The sequence below is a fragment of the Callithrix jacchus genome, chromosome 1, assembly GCF_049354715.1.
Source record: "Callithrix jacchus isolate 240 chromosome 1, calJac240_pri, whole genome shotgun sequence".
In the NCBI taxonomy this organism is placed as follows: Eukaryota; Metazoa; Chordata; class Mammalia; order Primates; family Cebidae; genus Callithrix; species Callithrix jacchus.
Genome location: NC_133502.1, coordinates 86,656,803 through 86,683,943, shown reverse-complemented (window position 1 = coordinate 86,683,943; position 27,141 = coordinate 86,656,803). Strand labels below are relative to the sequence as shown.

Genomic DNA, 27,141 nt, shown 5'->3' with positions numbered 1-27,141 from the left:
AGTTGTTTTAGGGCAACTGACAGGAACTCATAGCAGCTTTGGGAAGGAAAGAGGAAAAAAGAAGTGCAGAAATAAGAGCAGAGGCAGGAATACACAGTAGGCCCAATATTCAAGCAGAAGAGATAAGATAAAGTAGCACTTGAGATAACTACGCCTTTAAACCTGAAGAAAGGATGCATTCAGTAGCTGAATTAACATTCTTCTCAAATGCACATGGAAAATAATCAAAACAGACTACATTCTGGGCTCTAAGACAAATCTTCACAAACATAGAAGAAAGAAATTACACAGAGGATGATCTCAAGCCACAGGGAAATTGTATCAGAAATCAGTAAACATAAATTTATTTGGAGAAATACAAAAGAACTATAAGGTATATATTCCTAATTAACCTGTGGATGAAAGAAGAATTCTCAAATGAAATATTTTGAAGTGAATGAAAACAAAACAACACAAGAATAGAGAAATTTGTGGATGCAGATAAAGCAGTAAACAGAGATAAATTTCAGGCATAAATTTTTTATATTTGACAAGAAAGACCTCCAGTCAGATGCTTGTTTCCCCTTTAAGAAACTAGACAAAGAGAGGACAATAAATTGAAAGTAGAAGGATGAAAAAGAATGAATCAAACCAAAAGCTTAAATATTTAAAAAGTTTTTTTAAATGATAAAAGCTATCAGAGAGGAAAAAAAAAGAAGACACAAATTATCAATACCAAAAATGCAAGAGAGGACTAACTACTAACACAGCAGACATTCAAGAGATAATAAAACAACATTAACAATAACTCTGTGTTAGTTCAGGCTACTATAACAAATTGCCATAGACTAATAAACTTTTGTTTCTCTCAGTTCAGAACTGGAAGTCCGAGATTAGGGTGCCAGCATGACTGTATTCTTGTGAAGACTTCTGAGTTACAGACTACTCACTTCTTGTTACATCCTTACATGGTGAAAAGTGAATTAGCTAGCTCTGTTATCTTTTTGTAAGGGCATTCTAATCTCTCTTTTTCTTTTCTTTTTTTTAACTATAAAAGCAAATGAACTTTATTTGGATAATCTAAGTGGAAAGAAAGGTAGGTGAATGTGTATTGTAACCAGAGAGGACATATTCTATGTCAAATTTAAAACATGGCAGAATAATCTAAAAGACATTTATTTCTAAAGGAGCTGTCAGTGAGAAGAAAAGGATATTTATGACAACGTAATATATTAACTTGATTCATTATAATGGTGGATATGTTAACCCTGTGTCTAATTTGCTCAAATTTTAACTATGTTTTCATATGTAAATAAGGCTGAAATCTTTCTGTATATGTGTGTGTGTGTGTGTGCACACGCACGAGCGCGTGCATGTGTCTGAATGTGTGTGTGTCTGTGTGTGCAGTTCCAAATAACAACTCTAGGACCAAATGGTTTTAACTAGTGGATTCTATCAAACATCCAAAGAAGAAATAATACCAATCCTACACACTGTGCTCCAGAAAATAAAAGAGGGAATATTTTCCAAATCATTTTATAAGGCCCGCCTCATCTTCATGCCAAGATCAGGCAAAGACTCTTCAAGAAAAGAAACCTTCAGACCAATATCTGCCATAACATAAATGCAAAAATGCCCCCAAAAGTACATAGAAATATATAAATATAAATAATAAATCAGTGAAATCTGCCTGGAAAATGACAAACAGTTGCCACATTGCAATACAGCTACTATAGTTTTTTTACTAATTTTAGGTCAATGTAATATCTTATCAGAGATCTGAAGAATTAAAACCACACAACACATCAATGCCAAAAATTTTAACAAAATTCAAAATCGATTTATTAACTTAATAAAAGAAATCTAAAAAAGCCTATGACTAACATTATGCTCAAGAGAGACTGAATATTTTCCCTCTAAGATCAGGAAAAAGACAACGATGCCTACTACCGGTACCTTTACACAAGATTGCACTAGAAGGACCAGCCAGTGCAATAAGGCAAGAATAAAAACACAAAGATACAGAGTAAATTTACAAAGAAAATCTTTTAAAATCTAACAAGCTCCTTGAACTAATAACTGTTTTTAGCAAGGGCAGAATCCAACTCCAATATACAAATCTATGCCTATAAATACACAATGATGAATTGGAATTTGAAATCGGAGAAACAATATTTACCACAGTACCAAAACGAAATTAAAAACAAAAATTAAAAAAGCCTTTTCATCTTTGTTCTAAAAACTAAAAGACATTAATGAAAGAAATCAAAGGAACAGTAAATAAATCAGTGGGGACATTTTGTATATGGATTGAAAAACACAATAGCTAAGATGTCAGTGCTCTTTAATTTTCTCTATAGATTCAATGGCACACCAGTTTAAATGCCAACATGTTTCCTTTGTAAAGATCATGAAACACATTTAAAAATTTATACAGAAGATGAAAACTGGAGAAGTACTTGATTTCAAAACTTAATAAGCTAGAAGAATCACATTAATGTGGTATTGGCATAAGGACAGACACATACATGAATGAAAAGAAATAGAAACTACAGAAATAGACCCACAAATATACAGCCATCTGTTTTCTAAGAAAGGTGGAAATGCTATTCAGTGGAAAAGTAACAATTTTTCAAAAAGTAATGCTGGAATAACTAGACTCCCTGTTCCAAAAAAAATTAAACTTGACACATAACTCATACTTTCTATAGAATTTAACACAAAATGGATTATCAACTAAGTGTAAAAAGTAAAGCTGTAAAATTTCTAGAAGAAAACAGGATTCCTAAATCTGTTATTTTGAGTTTCCAAGTTTCTAGATAGGGTAACAAAAGCAGGATCTGTAAAAGAAAATCAATAAGTTGGACTTTACCAAAATTAATATTCAGTTTTAGTGAGCCTTCTCTAAAGTTATACTAGCAGGAGTGAGATGCAGCATTATTACTTGACATGTGGGGATGGAAGTCTAGTTCTCCACTGATCTCTGCTGACACCCTGGAGGTGGAAGAGGAGTCTTCTACTTTTTTTTTTTTTTTTTTTTGTGATACGGAGTCTTGCTCTTGTCGCCCAGGCTGGAGTGCAATGGTGTGATGTTGGCTCACTGCAACCTTGCCTCCCATGTTCAAGCGATTCTCCTGCCTCAGCCTCCAGAGTGGCTGGGATTACAGGTGCCTGCCACCATGCCTGGCTAATTTTTGTACATTTTAGTAGAGACAGGCCACCATGTTGGCCAGGCTGGTCTCAAACTCCTCACCTCAGGTGATCCGCCTCAACTTCCCAAAGTGCTGGGATTACAGGTGTGAGCCATTATGCCCGGCCAAGGATTCTACATTATCCCTGGGCATGGGTGAGAGATCAGGAGCCCCACAAGGACTCTGATGACACTAACCACCCTGTATTTCATCAGGTGCCAAGACCCCTAGTGCATCCTCATTCTTCTTTCCACCCTTGAAAAGTACTTCATGTTATTATACTCCTCTATAAATATTGCACTTTTTTTTTTTTTTTGAGACAGAGTCTCATTCTGTTGACCAGGCTGGAGTGCAGTAGTGGCTCACCATAACCTCCACCTCCTGGGTTCAAGCAATTCTCGTGCCTCAGCCTCCTGATTAGCTGGGATTATAGGTGTGAGCCACCATGACTGGCTAATTTTTTTGTATTTTTAGTAGAGACAGGGTTTTGCCATATTAGCTAGGCTGGTATCAAACTCCTGGCCTCAAGTAATCTGCCTGCCTCGGCCTCCCAAAGTGCTGCGATTACAAGTGTGAGCCACTGTGCCTGGCTAGATACTGCATTCTTTACAAACTGAAGGTTTGTCACAACCCTGAGTTGGGCAAGTCTGTTGGCACCTTTTTCCAACAGCATGTGCTTACTTTGTGTCTGTCCCAGCCATTTTTAGCAATCGAATATTTTAATTAGAGCATGCATACTGTTTTTTAGATATGTTATTGCACATTGAAAAGACTGTAGTATAAACATAACTTTTATATGCCCTAGGAAAACAAAAAATTGTATGCAACTTGCTTTATTGTGATAATTTGCTTCATTGTAGTGGTCTGGAACAGAAACTGCAGTCCCTCTAAAACATGATTATATATACAGATATTTAGCTACACTTAGTGGGTAGAGTAGAAAGGAATACATTTACTCGATCCTTCCCATGGTTAATGCATTCTGTATTTTATTAAATCCTTCCCTAAGAAGAGTCATTAACCTATTATATATCATCTTCTAGAGTATTTCTACTTTTGTTTTGATAATTAGGTCTTTAAGCCAATTGAATTTGATTTATTGTTTTGATCTATATGGATACCTCAAGATCCTTTCTCCATTGTTCTCCAGTGTCACCTAAGACCAATGGTCTATCAGGTGCACGTTTTCTCATGATCTTTCTACTCTGTTTCACTAATTTACTAAACCATCCCACCCCCTGCTCCATGCTACTTAGCTGCTCAGAGCTTTGCATAATATCTGGTAGAGCAGCAAATCCTCCTGCATCACTCTGCTTTATGAATCGGATTTTGATTGGTATAGCATTACATCTTTACAAATGTAACCCCACTTGAATTCATCATATAGGTGTTGCTTCTCTTTTATCTTTGATAGGGTTAGCTAAAGTTTCATTCATCTTATTTTTATTGTAAGAAATTTAGTTTTCTATTTTACTAATTTCCAATTTCACTTTTAAATTCTTCTGCTTTCATTACTGTATTTTTGATGCCATTCTTGCTTAATTTATTAATGAGACTACAAAATTCCTTCTGTCCACTACTTTAGCTATTTCTGATGGTTTCTAACTTGTGGTTACAATTATTTCATTAAGGAAATCAAATCCAAAATTGCATTACACTTTTTCTTATATTGTTTAAAAGAGATACTTTTCTGGCCGGGTGCAGTGGCTCACACCTGTAATCCCAGCACTTTGGGAAGCCGAGGCAGGTGGATCATGAGGTCAAGAGATCAAGACCATCCTGGTCAACACGGTGAAACCCCGTCTCTACTAAAAATACAAAAAATTAGCTGGGCGTGGTGGCGCGTGCCTGTGATCCCAGCTACTCAGGAGGCTGAGGCAGGAGAATTGCCTGAACCCAGGAGGCGGAGGTTGCGGTGAGCCAAGATGGCGCCATTGCACTCCAGCCTGGGTAACGAGCAAAACTTCGTCTCAAAAAAAAAAAATAAAAAAATTTCAGGTGGATTGATTTCATTTTATTAATAATTTGTAGATCTGCCAAACTAGGTTCAGAGAATACTGTTTGTACTTATTCTAATTTGTTGGATTTATTGAGGTTTTCTCTTTAGACTAATAGTATACGCTCACTATTTTATCATTATTCCATTTAAACATTGAAGTTTTGTTTTTTGCATTAGCATACATATACACAAATGTATAGTTCACTTTAATACAAATGCAATTTATATCCTTTCTAGGCATATTTATTTAATATCCATTGTACCTATTGTTTAATCAGATGAGGCATATTATGATGTCCTAATTCTAATGAGTTTTAAGTTCTTAGAACTCCATTATTTTATGTTTTAGTAACATTGATATCATATTATTTGGTGCAGTCATTCAAATCCTTAAAGGTTTTCATTTCTCTGTGCTCATGAATGAGAGCTTTTTCTACTTTGATGCATTTATTGCCTGAATTCAGATCTGAATAATACAGAACATGAAACCTACATTATTTTATCTTTATTGACTCAACAACTTTACCAATCTTTTATAATTATCTTTCTATTTAATTTATTTAGGGATATCTCTTTTAGACAATCAATATGATCCAATAATTTACATTTAGTGACTCGGCAACATGCTTGATCTAAATTATGTCAATCTTTATGTGATGCTATTTGTTGGTTATGGCTTCACAAGAAAAACTTTAAGTGTGCTTCATTTCAAATAATTAAGATGATTTTACTTTCTTATTCTAAAAATTACATTGAAAACTATAACTTTTTAAGATTCCTGGAATCATTTATTAGTATAAATGCTAATAGGCATATAAAAAGATGCCTGATATCATTAGTGACCAGGGAAATTGTTGTCTCATCCTTCCCAAATTCTTATCTGGAAGCCCTACCCACAGTTTAAGTGTATTTGCAGACAAGGCCTTCACGGAGGCAATCATGGTAAAAATGAGGTCACAGGGAAGGGCCCTAATCCAGTAGTGTCTTTATAGGAAGAGGAAAACACCAGAATATTCTCTCTCTCCCACTGCATGTGCACAGAGGAAAGGCCACATGAAAATACAGTGAGGAAGTAGCTGTCTTAAAGCCAGGAAGAGAGCTTCACTAGAAACCAACTTCTTAGCACTTTCATCTTGGAATTCTAGCCTCCAGAATCACAAGAATTTCTGTTGTTTAAGCTTCCCTGCCTATGGTATTTATTATAATAGCCCTAGCTGACTAATACAGAAATGTAAAGCAAAACCACAGTGAGATATTGCTTCATAACCATGGGGTGGCCAGAATCAAAAAGTCAAGTAATAGCAAGTATTGGTGAGGATGTGGAGAAATCAGAATCCCTGTATGCTGTTGTTAGAAATGGAAAATGGCACATTTAGAACAACAATCTGGTGGTTCCTTAAACAGATAAAGACACAGATACTATATGACCCAGCAGTTTCACTCCTAGGAACAGACACTTAAGAAATAAAAACAATTGTCCATGCAAAAACTTGTAAATAGATGTTTATATTAGCATTATTTGTAGGTAGAATCCCAAATATCTACTGACTGATAAATGGACAAACAGGTGGTATATCTACACAACAGAACATTTGGCTATAAAAAGAATGAAACATGTATTCTATAACTAGCTGTAAATTAGTTGTAAATATGCTAAAGAAAATAAGCCAATCACAAAAGACCACATGTTATATATGATTCCATTTATATAAAATGTTCAAAATAGGCAGATCTATAGAGACAGAAGTAGAATGGTGGTTACCTAGGGCTGCAGAGGGGATAGGTAATAACTAAAGGGTACAGGTTTCTTTGAGGTGATGAAAATTAAATGGTGATGTTTGCATATATAGTCATCCTCTGGTATCCATGGGGAACTGGTTACAGGATGCTCGTGAATACCAAAATCTGCAAATGCCCAAGTCCTTGATGCAAAATGACATAGTATTTGCATATAAACTATGCACATCCTCTTGTATACTTTAAATCATCACCATGTTAATTATGCTACCTAATACAATGTAAATATCATGTCAATAATTGTTATACTGTATTGTTCAGGGAATAATGACACGGAAAAAATACCTACACATGTTGAATGGAAGTGCAATATTTCCTCCCTGAATAGTTTTGATCTGTGGTTGCTTGAAGTCACTGAACTGTACACTTTAAATGAGTGAATTGTATGAGATACAAAGTGAATTATATCTCAATAAAGCTGTTAAAAAAAACTTTCAAAGCTGCTCTCTCTCTAAAGTGTATCTAGCCCAGAGGGCTCCTTCTGTTAACATCCACTCACCTGGGTACTTCTGGTTTAGGAATTCATCTTCTAAGGACCATGGCTCTTCTCCTTGCTCCAACTGGGAGATCACCTTGGGTTTGGTAATGCAATATCCTATTAAAAAAATAATTGAAGATATACATGGACCAGATCCATGAGCTTTTGGGTTTCCAAAGTTGAAAAAAGATATGGCAGCAAAGCGTTAACTGAGAGTATTCATTTGAAGTTTTTATTGGGAAAGTAATAACACGTTTCTTTTGTTTCTGTAAAGGTTTCAACTACTTCAGACTTTTAATCCAAAGCCTATAAACTTTTTAATCTCTATAAAGGGTTTGTGTGTTTTGATAATTTTTAAAAAGGGAACATATAATCTAGAGAGAGCCCCATGGTAAGCTGTGCTCACCCACTGAGACGAGGTGGCTGTAGTTCTCCAGCATCACATCTCTGTAGAGGGTCCACTCGACAAGGCCCAGGTGCTGCCACTCCTCCTGGGTGAATTCCACAGCCACATCCTGGAATGACACTGATGCCTGTAACAACATTTATCACAACAAATGTAACAATGGTTTGTTCAAAGGTTCAGAATTAGGTGACACAGAAAATATCTTTGAGAGCTACTACTTTGAGGCTCAAAAATGAATGGTTATAAAGGCCTATTTTAGACCCAATATTGTCTTAACATATGTTACTTAATGAAAACATTTTTAACTTGCCATAATTTATCTATTTACATTTATGAATTATAGGTTTTAAGACAAAAAAGAATTCAGTGTAAAACAACTTCCTTCCAACCACCTCCTTCCTTCTTCCACATCTCCGCAGATTATCCAGGGTAGTCTCTAGGACATTCACACCCTCCCTGGAAATCATCACTGTAAATACTGGGGGCTAAGGAAGAGATATATGTGAGGTCTGGAGATACCCTGACCAAACTTATGTATCAATAAATGTATACAAGTATACAAGCGTAGAGCACATGAAGAGCAGAGAACAGCTACAAAATAGTTGGAACCAAAGAGACCAGCATAAGAGAACACTTCCTACGCAGAAGTCCCAGCAATGGATGTAAGGATAGGGATATAAACACAGAAGAGAAGCTACAACCATTTAACAACTACTTTCCTATACAGCTACTCACTCTAGCTGTATGAGCAGCTCCTTTTAAAAAATTTTTGTTTTTAATTGACAGAAAGACAAATATTTCAAATTATATCTCACTTACATGTGGAATCTAAAAAGTTCAAACTCATAGATGTAGAGAGTAGAATGTTGGTTACCAGAGGCTGGGGATGAGGGGCGAGGAATGGGGAGGCACTGGTCAAAGGGCACAAAGTTTCAGTTACATGAGAGGAATAGTTTTTGAGATATTGCACGGGATGATGACTAGTGTGTATAATAATGTATATTTCAAAATGAGCAGCTGCTTGGTGGTGCCAAAACTGGTATTTGAGAAACAAGAAAAAATGTGTTAGAAAATTCAGTGAGAGTTCTGTTCATGTTGGTACACAGGTAGAACTATTCCTTCGACGAGGACACTAGATTTTAGAGCACAAAAGGGAGGATGGGGAAGAAGACAAGCACTTATGAGTCACTAGCAATTCAGGTGGTGAGAGAAGTTAGCAAAGACAGACAGCGTCTTGAGCGCATAGGGATTGAAGAAAGAAAAGAACCAAAACAATACCTGAGGAACCACAAAGCAGAAAAAGTATAGACCACAAAGCCAGAGATGTTTTCTAAAATATAATAATAGAATCAGGAGGGGGCAGAGTCTTAGAAATTGAGAAAAGAGAAACTTTCCACAACAAAAAGACTTCAAATTCAAATTAGCAAGTGATGACAGATACTGAAGTAGAGATCCAAGAAAATTCCATCTTCCACAAAAGCAATGAGGAACTGGCAAAAACTCAGAATCCACTTTTTCAGAACCCTAGAAGCTACCAAAGGCTTACAGCAATCTGCAGAACATTGATATCAGAAAAACAGCTGCAAACAGTAAGAACAATGATCTTGTGTCATTTCAGCCTGCCCTATCTCCCTCCCTCTTGCTCCAACTCGGAATTAGCTTTAAATGTCTGAAGCAACAGGAGAATCTAGCAGCCTGGTCCTGGTATCCACTGGATGAGGCAGACTGGGCTGTAGGTCAGCCAAAGCCTCATTCCCAGAAAATGCTCATTATCTGACAAAATCTGTGGTTCCCTGGAAGAACTCACTTGCAAGGCTTATTGTCTGAATTAACTCAGAGTTCCCCAGTGTGAAAAGCCTTATCCTTGAAGGCATTTGCCAGAAACATTCAAAGGCAATTGTTTAACTTAGGAGCTACCTGAGGCTGTGGATAACACCTGACATAGATAATAATCTAATCAAAAATATTTATTAGAAAGGAAAAACTGGAGAATGGAATGTTCAGAAAGCTTTTGAAAAGCTTCTACAGATTCTAGAGACTCTAGAAGGCCTCCTACATGCATAGTGCTGAACATATGCCCAGGACTGTGAATGTGCTCAGGAAAGATGTGAGAAGGTCCTACACTGCCACCCTGGGTAACCCTGAGGTTTAGGGTGAACAAGAAGTGAAGACTAACATGGAGTTATAAATTGCCTGGATGACTGTTAAAGGAATGCTCTAGCACTCATGAGGCTCTTTGGCAAAGACTAAGAGACTTACTTAAGATTTCAGGCATCGAAGAAAATTCATGCAGACTTCTGCGGCTACACATGATAATAAACACAGGCTCCACTGAATCAATTAAAAAGTCACCAAATTTCAACAAAAACCCCAGCAAATCAAGAAAGTTTTCTAGAGCTGCCACCTTATTTTATTTAAAATGTATAGTTTTCAACCAAAAAAAATGCAAAACAAGAAAAGAAACAACCACGTAAGACTCACATGCAGGAAAAAAGTACAGTCAACAGAAACTGCTTATGAGGAAGCAGGCATTGGACTTATTAGACAATGACTTTAGATCAACTATTTTACATACAGTCAAAGACTTAGAGGCAATGATATATAAGGACTAAATAGAAGTATTTGAATAACATCTCATCCAATAAAGGATATCAATAGACAGAAACTATAAAAAGGAACCAAATAGAAACTCTAAAGTTGAAAAGTACAAAACTAAAACAAACATTTTACCAAAGAAAAACTGTTCAACAGTAGGTCTGAGCAGGTGGAAGAATGAAACAACTGGACAACATGCCCACTGAGATTATGCAGTGAGAAACAAGAAAAATAACAAGAAATTAACTGTTGGACAGCATCAAGCTTACCAATGTATACCAAATAGACTAACAGGGTAGAGATAGAAAGGGTCTAAAACAGTATCAGAATAATGGCTAAGAAACCCCCAAATCTGATGAAAAATCTACATATCCAAAATGCTTCACATACTTTAAGTAGGATACACTTGGAGAAAGAAATCCACACTACACTGGCTGGGGGTGGTGGCTCATGTCTGTAATATCAGCACTTTAGGAGGCTGAGGCAGGCGGATCACTTGAGGCCAAGAGTTCGAGACCAGCCTGGCCAACATGGCAAAACCCACCTCTATTAAAAATACAAAAATTAAGCAGGCATGGTGGTGAAAGTCTGTAATCTCAGCTATTCAGGAGGCTGAGCCACAAGAAGCACTTGAACCTGGGAGGTGGAGGTTACAGTGAGCCAAAATCGTGCCACTGCACTCAAGCCTGGGTGACAGAGCAAGAGACTGTCTCTAGATAGATAGATAGATAGATAATTAGATATATAGAAATCCTGGACATGAGAGTCAGAATGTTAAAAAAAATAGACAATCGCATTAGCCATAACAGAGAAACAAGACATCATATTAAAGGCTGATTTTTAATGAGAAACTATGAAGGACAGAGGACAATGGGATGACATATTCAAAGTGCTGAAACAAAGACTGTCAACCAATAACCTCTATATCCAGGAAAAATGGAGATATTGTAATCTTGCCAGGTAAACAAAACCTGAGAGAATTCATCACAGGCAAGACTGCCTGTAAGAAATAAGAAAGGGAGTGGTTCAGCAAAACTATAGACAGAGGAGCAGGTTAATGGTTGTTTGGGGTTCATAGGGAATGGAGTGGTAGTTACAGTGTACACAGCTTCATTCTCAGGCAAGAAAAATGGTCTAAAATTGGCTGTGGTGATATTAGCACATTTTCTCAGAATATAAAAAGAATCACTGAATTCTACATTTTAAATGGGTAAATGGTAAGATATGTGAATTGAATCTCAAAAAAGGGATTTAGAAAAAAAAAACAAGGGAAGACAAAATCATCTGGAGACAACAGAGAAGACTAAAGAGTCGGGAGAGAAACTGAGGCTGAGCCAAATGAAAGGACAAGGAAGGTGGCTCCATGAAGACATCAGCAGGGGAAGGACAGGAGAGTGGAGGGTATCAGTAATGGGGAAATGTTCCAGGACAGAGTGAGACATTGAACAAAATGCTTCGGAAAAGCCAAGCAAGGAAAGAAAAAGACCACACCCCCTGGATTTGATTATCCTCTGGGTAGGGACACTGGAGTTCCCAGGAAAATTGGAGAAAAACCAAGGCATCCTACGGAGATTTGACATTAAATACTAAGTGTGAAAATACCTGAAAGAGAACAAAATTCTGGACTGCCTGCTGAACCTGAATATCATTGTACTTAAAATATTTATGGAGAGTGATGTTAAAAACATTCAGTTGATTCATCAGAAAAATATTAAATTCAACCCCTGCATTGGAGTTGCATTGGAGTTCTTGAAAAGCAATACTGAATGTGTTCAAATTTAGCATCATAGTTTCTACTTCTGTTGAAGAAATAATATTCTGTTATTTGGCAATTTATTAACTAAGTCACCTACTTGAAGAATAACTACATTTCATTATTTTTATTTTTATATTCCATGATAAATCAGTTTGCTTTATCCTTCTCATCAATGTAAACCTTTAAGTATTGTCTGTCTGACACTCTACCATGGCTGTCAATAACCTCAGAAATAAATGTGAAGCACAATGTCGTAAATTTGTAACATCAGAGGATCTGCATGTCTCCACATGCCACTTTGCTCTGCTATTCACCTGCATTTCTACATCTTCTGTGAATGTGTCTGATCCATTTCTATTTCTACTTTTCCATGTTAACGTACAGAAACATAAACTCTTAATAATCAATTGCAAAATTAACTGGTTTTTAAAAACCAAACTCACCTGAGACACGTTCATTTTCTGTTGCTCCTGGAAGAGTGTAGACAACTGTGGAGGTTCAGCTGGGGAGGAGGAAAGATTGATGGGGTCATGAGAGACCTGGTCTGCCTCACACTTCCTACATAAATGGTCCCTGACATAAAATGGTTCAACCTGACAATGGTTTTACTATGACATAATCCCACTGTAATTAAGGAGCATGTAATCCTATTCACGTGCCTAAAAAAATTTCATCACTCTCAGTTGGAGAAAAGGATTCCCAATGCAGAATGTCCTTTTGACTCTTGAAAAGGGACAAGAAGAGCCATTTGAAGATAGCAACACCTGAACATGTGCACCTCTGATAGGATTACGTGTGCTTAACCTTGCATTTTCACTAAGTAAAGTTATACTGTTTTTTGTTGATTTACTAATAATTATGTTGATTTATTAACAATTATGTTCCCTTTTGGACTAACAAAAAAGTAAAAATAAAGGACTAAATGAATTCAGGTACACAGAGGTGAAGCTGTTTACCTTCATTAAAACTAATGTCAAAAAACTACCCAGCAGGGCATGGTGGCTCACGCCTATAAGCCCAGCAATTTGGGAGCCCGAGGTGGGTGAACTGCTGGAGGCCAAGAGTTTGAGACAAGCCTGGCCAACATGGCAAAATCTCATCTCTACTAAAAATAGTAAACATAAAAAACAATTTTTAAAATAATGTTTTAAAAAAGGAACTATTCAGGCTAATTTATTAATCCAGTTCTTACTGTCTTTATACCCAGAGTTAGAGTTTCCACAGAAAAAATAAAGATGGGATGTTTTATGCAAGGAATTTCAGGCCCAATATTTTTGGGCTTCCAATATAGGAAATTATTCCTCCCCTACCAGGAAAGAGGCAGAATTCGTATTACTCTAAATGCCACATGTGGTGATGAACACGGTGTGAGAGTGACTCAGAATGTGGAAGAAGTGAAGGGAGAATGGAGGAAAATGGGCTGCTGTTTCGGATCTGAACAGCTGATTACGTCTTCCCTGGTTATCATGACCTAACCAGCCCTCAAGTAAAGTGTCCTTTTCCACTCAGCTTGACAATCACTCATCCCTCTCAACTGCATCAACTGCAGGGAATCACCTTCTGCGAGTTAGTCCACAGCAAAGTCACACATTCTGGGATGGCTTCCGGATGTGGTGACATCACTAAATCTGACTCATATTATACAGGGAATCAAGAATGCCTCTGGGGAAGCAATCAGGACTTGCTTCTTTCTAGAATCTTCTGCCTCTGCTCTGAAGCTCTAGAAGAGGTCTCCTTCTTCAAATGGGCTATTGTTCTATGGCAGTGGTGCCTAGGACTCCCTCTTTATTGCCTCGTAAGAGCTGCTTTGCTCCAGAGGAGCTGGAACTTGGGCTTGAGAAACTCACTTTACTTGAAACCTTCACCTAATACCCTAAACCTAACTCTCAAGATTCACTAAAAATGTGCTACTCAGCACTGCACCCATCAGCCACATACAACCATTGCACACCTGAAGTTTAGCCAGTGCCACAAGCTGAATATTTAGGATGAAATGAGTTAAGTAAAATAAAGCAGTAAAACTGATTTTGCCTGCCTCTTCTCTTTACTGTAGCTACTGCAAAATTCTAAACTCTTCTTTCTTTTTTTTTTTCCTTTTTTGAAACAGAGTTTCGCCTGGTCAACAGAGCAAGACTCTGTCTCAAAAAAGAATTTTGCAGTGGCGCAATCTCAGCTCACTGAAGCCTCTGCCTCCCCTGGGTTCAAACGATTCTCGTGCTTCAGCCTTCCAAGTAGCTGGAATTACAGGTGTACACAACTATGCCCGGCTAATTTTTGTATTTTTGTAGAGACAGGGTTTTGTTACGATGGCCAGGCTGGTCTCGAACTCCTGGCCTCAAGTGATTCACCGGCCTCAGCCTCCCAAAGTGCTGCAATTACAGGCGTGAGCCACCGTGCCTGGTCAAACATTCTTAATTATATTTGTGTTTTGCCTTATCTTTCTACCGGACAAGACAGCACTAGACTATCAATCTGTGCCTTTGCAGAGAGAGACAGTGGGAACAGTACAAGAGGTATCAGGAGCCTCAACCTGAATCAGGTCCTGTAGAGACCCGACAGATCGCAGGATGTATTTACCACTTGGTGAGATTCTGTCCACATTCACTTCACAATCATCTATGCAGATCTGGTGACAGGCCACTCTGCAAAAGCGCTCTGAAGGCTTTAGGCCAGGACTGGCAAGTCTGGGTTTCCGACAGACAGCATATTAGAAAGAGCAGGACAGAAGTCACATCTCTTGGCATTTGCACCTCGCCTCACTCACCTACCAGTGTGTGCCTCGGGGTACCCATCCCCATGAACTTCCGTCCATTTTTTTTAAATGACACGTTTATCATTCTCAGCAAACTGACACAAGAACAGAAAATGAAATACCGCATGTTCTCACTCATGGGTGTTGAACAATGAGAACACATGGACACAGGGAGGGGAGCAGTACACACTGGGGTCTGTTGGGGGGAATAGGGGAGGGACAGCGGGGGGTGGGGAGAGATACCATGGGGCGAAATGCCACATATACGTGAAGGGGAGGAAGGCAGCAAATCACACTGCTATGTGTGTACCTATGCAACTATCTTGCATGTTCTTCACATGTACCCCAAAACCTAAAATGCAATAAAAAATAAATAAATAAATAAAATGACACGTTTATACCAAGGGGGATCGTTGTGAAGGTTAAGTGAAATACCAAACGATGAGAACAAGTGTCTCATAATTCTGAGAGCAGGTTACATTTCACACAGTGACTATGACAGAAACTTGACAAAATGCTTCACAGGTGACAACTTATTTAATTCTCAGAATCGGAACACGAGTTACTAGCAGTCTCCTCCTGTTTGCTGTCAACCTTATCCATGCACATTCCCCGTCTCGCGCCCGCAGCTCCGCGGGGCCGGGCAGCCCCCACAACTGCGGACAGGACTCGGCCCCGGGCCCGCGACCCGGGCAAGGGAGGAGAGGGAAGACCAGCCTGGGGGCTCCCGAGGCTGCCTGCTGCTGTCCACTGCACACGAGCCCGCCCATCCCCAAGTCCCCGGGCCGCGCGGAGCCCCGTCACCGGCATTCTCACCCCAGGTGCGCAGCCTCGGCTCCCGCGCAGACCTAAGAACTCGGACACCTTGTCCCTTTCAGGCCCGGGAAGGCGGACGACAGGAGGCGAGGCTGGGTTTACACATGCGCAGAGGGAGCGCCGAAGACCCATTCCCGAAGTGCTACGCGGTAGGCGCATAACATTGAAAACTACAAATCCCATAAGCCCATGCGCCTGAAGGAAGTATAATTTTTTCTGCTGCTTTGACCCGCTGGGAGGGACCCTTGGAGCCCAGGCAGAGTTTCCCAAAATTCCCTGAGGTTGTCAGCATTACCACAAACTGCGATGCATAGTTCTAGATACAATCTTGGTTGGAGAAAAAAGCAGCTGCAACAGACATTAACAATTGGGGAAACATCACTTTCGACAGGAAATTAGAAATATTAAGAAAAATTACCGTTACTTTGAGAATAATATCTAGACAATGTAGGACATTGTTCCTATATTTAAAAAATATGTACGGAAACATTTACAATTGTATGTTTGTAGTTTAATTGAAATACTTTAAAAATGATTTCTCAAAATAATGAGAGAAAGCAAATATAGTAAAAAGTGAAGAATTGTCAAATCTGTATAATACCGTGCAGATGATGCTCATTTTACTATATTCTACTATTCTGAGGGTCTGTTTTTTTTTTTTTTTTTCCAGACTCAGTAAAAGACGTGGGAGAGTGCGGTGTAAGGGGAGTGGAGAGACTTTACCATCCCTTCAAAAGTATGCCTTTAAATTCAAAGTTGCCAGGTAAAGTGAAAGTACATAAAAATAGCTTTACTAATAAGGTTGTGAAATAGAACAAATACAACAAAACATAGAAGAGTAACAACTGTGATCAACAGGGTTTATAGGGGTTGGAGCAGGAAGCTAGCTGTTAAAAATACATATTTAATGCGTGAAAACACATGCAACCCAAAATATGAAAATGATTATTGTACCAACCTTGCATTTTCATGAGGGAACCTTCCTTGAAATGTGTATACCCATCTGACTGTTTAACGAATTAGGAATAGATAGGTACAATAACATTTTTTTCTTTTTAGACGGAGTTTTGCTGTTGTTACCCGGGCTGGAGTGCAATGGCACCATCTCGGCTCACCGCAACCTCCGCCTCCTGGGTTCAAGCAATTCTCCTGTCTCAGCCTCCCGAGTTGCTGGGACTACAGGCGTGAACCACCATGCCCAGCTAGTTTTTGTATTTTTAGTAGAGAGGGGTTTCACCTTGTTGACCAGGATGGTCTCGATCTCTCGACCTCGTGATCCACCCGCCTCGGCCTCCCAAAGTGCTGGGATTACAGGCGTGAGTCACCGCGCCCGGCCACATTTTTTTTTTTTTTTTTTTTTGATTCATGGACTTTTTTTTTTTTTTGGAGATGGGTTTTGCTCTGCCGCCCAGGCTGGAGTGCAGTAGCGCTATCCAGGCTCTCTGCAACCTCTGCCTCCGGTTTCAATTGCCTCTCCCACTTCAGCCTCCTGAGTAGCTGGGACTGCAGATATGGGCTACCATGCCTAGCTAATTTTTTTGTTTTTGTTTTGTTTTTGAGATGGAGTTTCTCTCTTGTTGCCCAGGCTGGAGGGCAATGGCAGGACCTCAGCTCACTGATATGAGGTCTGATATGTTGCTGGCACAATGTGAAGCATTGTGCAACCTCTGCCTCCCGGGTTTAAGCAATTCTCCTGCCTCAGCCTCCCAAGTAGCTGGGATTAAAGGCACCCGCCACCATGCCTGGCTAATTTTTTGCATTTTAAGTAGTGACAGGGTTTCACCATGTTGGTCAGGCTTGTCTGGAACTCATGACCTTACGTGATCCACCCACCTTGGCCCTGCAAGGTGCTAGATTACAGGCATGAGCCACCATGCCTGCCCTTTTTGTATTTTTTTTTTTTTTTTTTTTTTTTTTTTTTTTTTTAGAGATAGGGTTTCACTGTGTTTCCCAGGCTGGTCTCAGACTCCTGGGTACAAGCCATCTGTCTGCCTCAGCCTCCCAAAATGCTGGGATATTAACCGATATACAGAGTAGTTTTAGGCATACAGAAAAATTGAGCAGAAAGCAGAGTTCCCATATACCTTCTCTCAACTCATACAGTTTCCCCTATTAATGTATTGCATTCGTTTAGTACATTTAAAATACAGTCTACATTAGTTTTCACGCTATCTGCTCTACTGTTCTATGAGTGTTACCAAATGCATGTCATTTAGTGTGATTTCCACCAATGCAATGATGTAATATCCACCATTATAATATCATAAAAATCATTTCACTGCCTGATATGGTTTGGATTTGTGCCCCCACCCAAACCTCATGTCAAATTAAAGGAGGGACCTGATGGAAGGTAACTGGATCATGGAGCAGAGTTCCCCTTTACTGTTCTCATTAAAGTGGATTCTGACAAGATCTGATGGTTTGAAAGTATGTGGCACATCCTCTTTTGCTCTGCCATGCTAAAAATATGATTGCTTCCCCTTCCCTTTCTGGCATGATTGTAAGTTTCCTGAGGCCTCCCAGTCATGCTTCCTTTTAAGACTGCAGAACTGTGAGTCAACTAAACCTCTTTTCTTCTTACCCTAGGTAGCTCTTCATAGCAGTGTGAAAATGGACTAATACAGAAAATTGGAACCAGGAGTGGGGTACTGCTATGAAGATACCTGAACATGTGGAAACAACTTTGAAACACCTTTTTTAAATTTCACATTGTGCCAGCAATATTTGTAGAAAAAGCCATTTTTTCTCCATTGTATTGCCTTTGTTCTGTTGTCAAAGATCAGTTTATGATATTTGTGTGAGTCTTTTTCTGGGTTCTCTGTTTTGTTCATCTATTAATACTTGTCAGTTATTTCACCAATATGACACTGCCTTGATCACTGTACCTTTATAGTAATTTTTGAGGCCAGGTGATGTTAGTCTTCTGACTTATTTTTCTTCACTATTGAGTTGGCTATCTGGGTTTTTGCATTTACATATAAACGTTAGAATCAGTTTGTTGATGTCTATAAAATAACTTGCTGATATTTTATTGAGATTGTGTTGAATCTGTTGATCAAATTGGTAGGATCTAATATCTTAACAATATTGAATCTTCCTATCCGTTAACATGGAATATCTCTCCATTTAGTTATTTCTTGCATTTAAGTTTTGTAATTTCCTCATATATATCTTGCATGTATTTTGTTAGATTTATACCTAAGTATTTCATTGTTTTGATGATAATGTAAATGGTTGTTTTTAATTTCAAATTCCAATTTTCATTGTTGGTTTATGGGAATGTAATTGATTTTTGTATAATAAGCTTATATACTGCAACCTTGCTAATAATCACTTAGTTCTAGATGTTTTTCTGTCAACACTGGGGTTTTCTACACAGATAATCACAGCATCTGCAAGCAAAGATAGTTTTATTACTTCCTTCCCTATCTGTAGGTTTTTTACTTCATTTTCATTTATTGTTTCATTAGCTAGGATTTTCAGTATGATGTGGAACAGGTATGGTGAGAAGGGATATCCTTGCCTTGATCACTATCTTAGGGGCATTTTGTTTCTCAGCATTTAAGTATGATGTCAGCTATGAGTTTTTTGTAAATTTCGTCCTCAAGTTGAGGAGCTTCCTTCTATTCCTTGTTTGCTCATGGTTTTTATCATACATAGGGATTCGATTTTGTCAAATGCATTTTCTGCGTTTATGATATGATTATATGATTTTTTTCTTTAACTGGTTGACAAGATGGATTAGATTGATTTGCAAGGTTGAAACACCTGTGCATACATACACGGAATAAATTCAAATTATGGTATATAATTCCTCTTAAATATTATTGAATTCTAGTTGCTAATATTTTATGGAGGGACTGTACTTCCATATTCATGAGAAACATTGATCTCTAGTTTTCCTGTCTTTTAATGTCTTTGTCTGGTTTTAGTCTTAGGCACTGCTGGCTTATAGAATTAATTAGAAAGTATCTCCTCTATTTTATTGAAAAGATTGTAGAGAATTTATGTCTTAATGTTTGGCAGAATTCACTAGTGAAACTATGTTGGCTTGGAGCTTTTTTATAAAAAGGTTATTAATTATTAATTCCATTTCTTTAATAGATATAGGCCTACTCAAATAGTTTATTTCTTCTTTGTATGAGTTTTGGTATATTGTGTCTTCTAAGAAATGGGTCCACTTCATCTATGTTATAGAATTTGTGGGCACAGAGTTGTTCATTGGATGTGAAATTCTAGGTTAGTGGATTTTATTCTGATAACACTAAATATTTCACTTCACTCTTACTCATGTGGTTTCTGAAGAGAAGTCTGATATGGTTCTTATTACATTTCTCAACATGTAACATCCCCTCACCCCATCCACCTCCTTTCAAGATTTTTCTCCTTGTTTTTGATTTACAGTTTGAATATGATATGTCTAGGTGTATGTTACCTGGTATTTAGCTTGATAAGTATTTTTTTAGTTTCCTGGTCTATAGTTGGGTGCCTCTTATTAATTTTAAAAAATTATCAGCTATTATTACCCTGGGGGTCACTCTTGGCCAGCAAGAGGGTTCCAAACCTGAGTGGGGGAGTGCATGGGAAATAAAGAGACAGAAAGCGGAGTCAGGAGGGATATGGAAATCTCATTCCACCCCAAATTTATTTTTCAAAGGCTCAGTATATATACATTTTTCCAGGCTCTGGTTTATGTCATTGCAAGAGGAAATGCAAATCACTAGATGACCTACTCTATACAATAAAGATGGCAGATACACAATCAGTGGTTGTAAAAGGTGATAGTCATTCTTGGTGCTCATAAAAGACATTACATGGAGACATTGTTCCTCGTGACTGCAAGAGTTTTTGGTTTCCGAACATCTGATTATCTTTTAAATAGATTCCCTTTGTCTGTTCCTGATTCTTTTATCTTGACTCCCCTCCTTCAGGAGGCCCTGTGTCTGGGCTCAAACCACCAGTATTGTAAAACTCCCTTTGCAAGTATTTACATGGGCAGGCTCCCCACAATTACTTCAACTATTTCTTGTGTTCATTTTTCCTTCTCTTTTTCTTATTCCTATAATATGTATGTTACTTTTGTAGTTATGTCACGTTCTTGGATATTCTGTTCCATTTAAAAAAATAATTTATCTCTTTGCATTTAACTTTTGGAAGTATATATTGACATATCTTTGAGCTCACGGAGTCTTTCTCAGTTATATGCAGTCTGTTAATGAGCACAGGAAAGCAGTCTTCCTTTTTGTTTTATTGTTTTTGAATTGTAACATTTACTTTGGATTATTTTTAGAGTTTAATCTCTGTTTTCATTATCCATCAGTTCTTGCATGGTATTCACTTTTTCCATTACAGCCCTTAGCATATTAATCACAGTCATTTTCAACTTCAAGTCTGGTAATTCCAAAACCTCTCCCAATTCTGAGTCCAGTTCTGACGCTTGCTTTGTTTCTTCAGACTGTGTTATTTTGCCTTTTAATGCACTGCAATTTTTACTGGAAGCCAAGTATGATACATCAGATGAAAGGAACTATAGTAGGTAGGTATTTAATGTAAAGTTTAATGTTTATCTGGCTAAGAGTTAAACTATGTTTCCTGTTTGTTGTAGCTGTGGTCTCAAAAGTAAAATTTCCTCTAGTGTCCTTCTTTTGGTCTCCCCTCTTATCTTTGGGTGTTTATAGACTCCAGAAGTAAGGTCTGAGCCTTCAGTTCTTTTAGCTGTAATCCTCAGCTGTTTATGCAGGAGCACCATTGATGCAGTAGTAATGAGTGGGAGGAGAGCATGCCTTCTATAATCCTCTGATTAGATCCCAGAGATTTAGTGAACTGAAGTTGTGTATTTCTCTTCCTCCCTGTTAAGGTCTAAAGAGGACTAGAGGTGGGTATTGCCTTCCCCGGGTGACATAGGCTTTCATAAAAACCAATTAGGCTGGGGCTGGTAAAGTAGTTTCCCCTGAGTGTGGGCCTTGTTAAGGGGAGCAGAGAGCTCTGAGCACATCTCAAAAATGGTTACTTTTCCCCTCCACCCTGAGAAAAATCATCAAAGGAATTTTCTCTGATCTGCATAGTGAGAACCAGGTAGGGATCTTGCAAGTAAAACTCTGTGAAGTGTGAGGACTTCACAGACCAGGTTTTTTCTGGGTTTTTAACTCTAAAAATTAGTCCACACTGAGCTTCTAGCAGTTTATAAATTACAGTTTGAAGTGTTGCTACTCATGCTGCCTCTGGACATCTGCTCCTGGTAAGATTCTTTGTATCTGCCTGCCTGTTTCTCCAGTTGTCCTGAAAGCAGAGTTTTACTTGCAAGATCCCTACCTGAGGAAAAGGCCTTCTTTGTAGAAAAAATACAGTTAATAATTTCACAAGGATTAAAAGACTATCACCACTGCAATCTGAAATAATGGTTGTAGGCAGTAATCATCAGTGGCTGCTAAATCCATTCATGATAGCTTAATAAGAATTTTTTGAGGTAAAATATTAATAACATAAATTTGATCATTTTAACCATTTTTAAGTGTACTGTTCAGTGGAATTAAGTATAATCACCTTGTTGTGCAACCATCCCCACAATTCAGCACCAAGATTTTTTCATCTTCCCTAATTGAAAATCTGTACCTATTAAAAACAATCACTTCCTTTTTTTTCTCCATCCAGCCACTGACAACCTCCATTCTAATTTCTGTATCTTTGGGTGTAATTTATTTAGATACTTCATATAAGTGAAATCATACAATATCTGTACTTTATGAATGGATTATTTCATTCCCTTATCATAATGTCTTCAGGGTTCATGCAGGTTATGGCAACTATCAGAATTTCATTTTTTTTTAAGGCTGAATATGCACCTTTGTATGTATATACCACATTTCATTATCTCTTCATCTGTTCATGGACATTCGGGTTACATCTACATGCTAGCTATTTTGAATAATGCTGAATAACACGAGTATGTAAATATCTGTTCAAGTCCCTGCTTTCAATTTCTTTACGTGTATTCCCACAAGTGGCATTTCTGGGTCATATGGTAATTCTCTGTTTAATTTTTGAGAAACTGCTATATTGTTTCCCACAGCAGCTATAGCATTCCAGCAATGTGCGAGCATTCTAATTGTTCTACATCCCGACCAACACGTTTTATTATTTTTTTAATAATAACCATTCTAATCAGTGTGAAGCGGTATCTCGTGTTTTTGACTTGTATTTCCCTCATGACTAGTGATGTTGGCTATCTTTTCATGTGCCTCTAAGTCATTGATATATCATTATTGGGGAAATGTCTCTATTCACCTCTTTTGCACATCTTCAAACTAGAGTTTTTTTTGTTGTTCTCAAGTTGCAGGAATTATTTATATATTCTGGATATTAATCCCTTATCACATATGTGATTAACAAATATTTTCTCCCAGTCTGTGGATTGCCTTTTCACTCTATTGAGAATATGTTTTGATGCACAGAAGTTATTAATGTTCACAAAGTCCAATTTATTTTCCTTTTGCTGCCTGTGCGTTTTGTGTCAGATCTAGGGCATCACTCCCAAATCCAAAGTTGTGAAGACTTTCCCCATTGTATTTTAAAGTTGTAGAGTTTTAGCACTTACATTTTGGTCTTTCATCCATTATGAGTTAATTTTTGTATATGATGTAAGGTAAGGGCCAGCTCATTCATTTGCATGTAGATATCTACTTTTCCAGCACCATTTGTGCTTCTAGGATAGGTAGATTCATTTAAAAAAAATCCAATTTGGAAAGTTTCAGTCATTTTCTTTCCCTGCTTTTTTTCCTCTCTGTGTGCATACATTAGTATGTTTGATGATGCCTCACAGGTCTCTCAAGCTCTGTTCATTATTGTTCATTCTCTTTTCTTTCTGTTTCTCAAACTGAAAAATTTCAAATGACTTATCTTCAAGTTTGTTGATTTTACCTTCTGCCTGATCAAATGTATTGTTGAAAGCCTCTGGTGGCCTTTTCATCTTGCATAGTGTAAACTTCAGTTCCTAATTTTTATTTTGCTCTTTTTATATTTTCACTTCCTTGTTGATGTTTTCTAGTTTTTATACATTGCACTTGCTTTCCTTTAGTTACTTTTCCATGGTTTCCTTTAGATCTTTGAGCATCTATAGGACACTTGATGTAAAGTTTTTGTCTATAAAGTTCAATGTCTGTTCTTGCTTAAGGATGGTATCTCTTTTCTCTTTTCCTGTAAATTAGCCTTTTTTTCTTACTTCTTTGCATGGCTTACAATATTTTATTGAAAACTGGACATTTTAAATGTTATAATGTGGTCATTCTAAAAATATTTTTTTCTCTTTTAAAGTTCTGTTACTGTTGTTTACTATGCTTTGTAGTTGCTTATTTGTATACTGACTTTAATAAACCATTTTTTTAAAGACAGTATTCTTTGTTTTTCATGGCACCTGATATGGTACGTGTGTCCCCTGAAAATTCATATGTTGAATCCTAACTGCCAAGGTAATGGTGTGAAGAGATGAGACGTTCACACAACATCTAAATTATTAGATCTTGAGAGCTAATCCTTCATGACTGGGATTAATGTCCATGGGATTAATGTCCTTATGAAAGAAACTTCAGAGAGTTAGGTAGCCCCTTCCATCACATAGGGACACTGAAAAGGCACTGTCTATGAAAACGCAGGCCAACACCAGACACCCACTCTTCTGGCACCTCGATCTTGGACTTTCCAACTTCCAGAACTATGAGAAATAAAATTCTGCTGTTTATGAGCCACCCAGTTTATTGTATTTTGTTACAGAAGGCCAAATGGACTAACGTAGCCTCTGAAATTTTTTTTTAGCTTGTGTTCAGCTAGTGGTTTGACAGAGGTTTCCTTAAACACATGTTTCAGTTGCCTCTGTTTTGGCTTAGCATTTGCTCTTTTGCTGTAAACCTTTGACTATTTTTCAGAGTTCTGATAAAGTTGACTTTGACAGATTTTGCTCTTTTTGTTTGTGTGTTTCTGTGAAGGATGGGCCCTGATGCTTTCTACCTTACCATTTTCACTGACATCACTCAACAGCTCCGACAGCTTTCAGATTTTTATAATTCTTACAGGGTATCTTTTTAGTGTTTGTTCTCTGATCTCTAATATTGGAGAGCCATCTCTTTTTCTTAAATATTGATAACAAAAGGCCAGTGAATTCATACTCTGGTTATGAGGGTGTACAATATCATACTTACAGTGCATTTTTCTTGAAGAAAATATATTTATGCCCAGATCTCATAGTTTCCTAGAAACATACTTTTGCTTTTTAGGGAGCAAGTGTACTCCCCAAAGTGGTGAATAAAACTTGAAATCAATAGTTTTTTAAAATTCTTTACTCTTTTCTAAGTGGTTATCAAGTTGATAGTCCTCGAAAAATGAGAAAATATAAGGTTTTCTACTTCCTTCTTGTAAAATAAAACTTCTATACATAAGCCTTATTACAGATTAGATGTTTTGTTTTCTGGCATACTACCCACAGAATAAAGTAATTCCAAGTTTACATTTTCTATATTTTCTTCATTTGGAAAACATATGTTCAAAAAATTCTCTTTGGGAGAGAAACTGGCATTGAATATATACAGGTATTTAGCATTTTAAAATGTGATTTTTCAAAACAGTAGTAAAGAGAAATAAAGGGAAAAAACAGTGAAGAGAGGAGAGAACAGTGGTCTTTAAGATTAATTCGTGGGACTGGAAATCAGATAATCTGATAAATTAAACAAGAAATGTGAAGAGTAAGCAGAATAAAAAGGAAAATCAGTGCACGAAAATTGTCAGGACTATATCAAGATAGGGTTTAGATTAGAGAGGAATAACAGGGCCTAGATTCTCAAATTGTCAAGTACAAATTACATTGGTAGGTTACTCATTAATCTATATACTCCCAGTTGGATTTCTCTCTTTTCCATTCCACTCATCATGAAAATAAATTTAGAATGTCGAGAGTTACCTGTATTTAAAGAACAGTCTTACAGCCCAGGCTTTAATTCACTATCACCTCACAGACATAAAGGCACAAGAGGAAGCATACTATTAATGGGAGTAAAAATCATTTTTCCACTTCTCTGGATTGGGTTCATTACTCTATCTTGGTTCTGTTGTCTATTTATGATATCAGTGTTGTTCAACAGTGATATCTCACCAGCAAATTATAGTTTTCCTCTTTCCCATCTGCTCACTTATTCTTACCAAAACAGTCATTCCCCTGATGCATCTTCAACTTCATTTTCTATCTACTTTTAAAGATATTTAGTTTCTATTGATTCAGAGAGCCTTAGACATACTCTTTTTTTAGAAATTAGTTTGTTATACTTTAAGTTCTGGGGTATATGTGCTGACGGTGCAGGTTTGTTGCATAGTTATACGTGTACCACGGGGGTGGTTTGCTGCTTCCATTGCCCCGTCATCTACATTAGGTATTTCTCCTAATGATATGCTCTTTAGATATTTTAGTTTTTATTTCTTATAAAAATTATTGTCTGTACTCTACTGTTATCATCCTGCTGCTACCCACATTCCAGGCAACAGTGTTAGGCTGGTTCTGTGAAACCTAAGATGGCCCCAAATTTACTGCTTAAGATACTAGTAGATAAAAGTATTAAGAGACAACATTCTGAAAAAAACAAAGGTTTTACCCCAACTGCATGGACATGGGGTACCCATGTCCCCGCTACCACTCCACAAGCCCATAGTGTGGTCTACATTAGTCTAGACAAGCTCTCAATCCCTTTTAAATGTTTTGTTTCCAAACATAATTTTATACTGAAAGATTCTCACAAGTATATCCCGCATGCCATCACAGCACAAAAAAATGCTGGTGCCCTGGATATGGTTGTGCTGTGAGCAATAAAATCCTCTGTCTTTGACCCAGAAGTCTTGTATCTCCTGCCAGAATTTATGAAACTTGGCAAGCTAACATACTTAGCTTGCATGCAGGTAAAATGTCATGCCCTTTACAATTCTTGACTAGAATCTCATGTAATTTCCATAATTAACTATTTAATTAGAGCTCTGTGGCCTGATGGGAGTCACTAACCACATGTAACTATTTGCCTTTATTATTTAATATAACAGCAAATCAGTTCCTCTGTCACTCTAGCCACATTTAATGTGCCCAATAGCTACCTGTGGAAGGTAACTATCATACTGAAAAATGCAAGTATAGAACATTCCCATTATTTGGGGCAATTTTATTAGTGACAATGTTTGTTTAAACATTATTTAGTAATTCCTATTGTATAACCAGTGAGAAAATCAGTGTGTTTATCTTTCTACTCATCCTTCAACCCCCTATTTTTGTTTCCTTTATTTCTTAATTTTTATATTTGTAAAGTTAATTGTAATTTTACTACTTCGTTTGTCAGCTTTAAGCAATA

General features: G+C 37.5%; 2 protein-coding genes across 8 annotated transcripts in view; one reads left to right on the top strand and one right to left on the bottom strand.

Moving 5' to 3' along the window:
* The window catches only part of LOC144579231 (uncharacterized), a 50,791-nt gene extending 29,379 nt beyond the window's left edge, over window positions 1-21,412 (top strand). The window contains exons 3-5 of one of the 2 annotated variants that reach the window (XM_078348862.1): window positions 15,832-15,918; window positions 16,440-16,532; window positions 18,356-21,412. In XM_078348862.1, coding sequence (XP_078204988.1) covers window positions 15,832-15,918; window positions 16,440-16,532; window positions 18,356-18,369 — 194 coding nt within the window. In that variant the 3' untranslated portion in view covers window positions 18,370-21,412. Of the gene's footprint in view, window positions 1-15,401; window positions 15,919-16,439; window positions 16,533-18,355 lie in introns of those variants that run through there. The other variant, XM_078348858.1, reaches the window with a different exon arrangement.
* ZNF658 (zinc finger protein 658) overlaps window positions 1-27,141 on the bottom strand; it is a 45,734-nt gene that overhangs the window by 4,677 nt on the left and 13,916 nt on the right. Inside the window, exons 1-5 of one of the 6 annotated variants that reach the window (XM_035301647.3) lie at window positions 15,770-15,850; window positions 14,779-14,885; window positions 12,645-12,703; window positions 7,851-7,977; window positions 7,466-7,561 (exon numbers count right to left, since the gene is read on the bottom strand). In XM_035301647.3, coding sequence (XP_035157538.2) covers window positions 7,466-7,561; window positions 7,851-7,977; window positions 12,645-12,659 — 238 coding nt within the window. In that variant the 5' untranslated portion in view covers window positions 12,660-12,703; window positions 14,779-14,885; window positions 15,770-15,850. Of the gene's footprint in view, window positions 1-7,465; window positions 7,562-7,850; window positions 7,978-12,644; window positions 12,704-14,778; window positions 14,886-15,769; window positions 15,851-27,141 lie in introns of those variants that run through there. The other 5 variants (XM_035301654.3, XM_008994066.5, XM_035301652.3 and 2 more) reach the window with 5 other exon arrangements.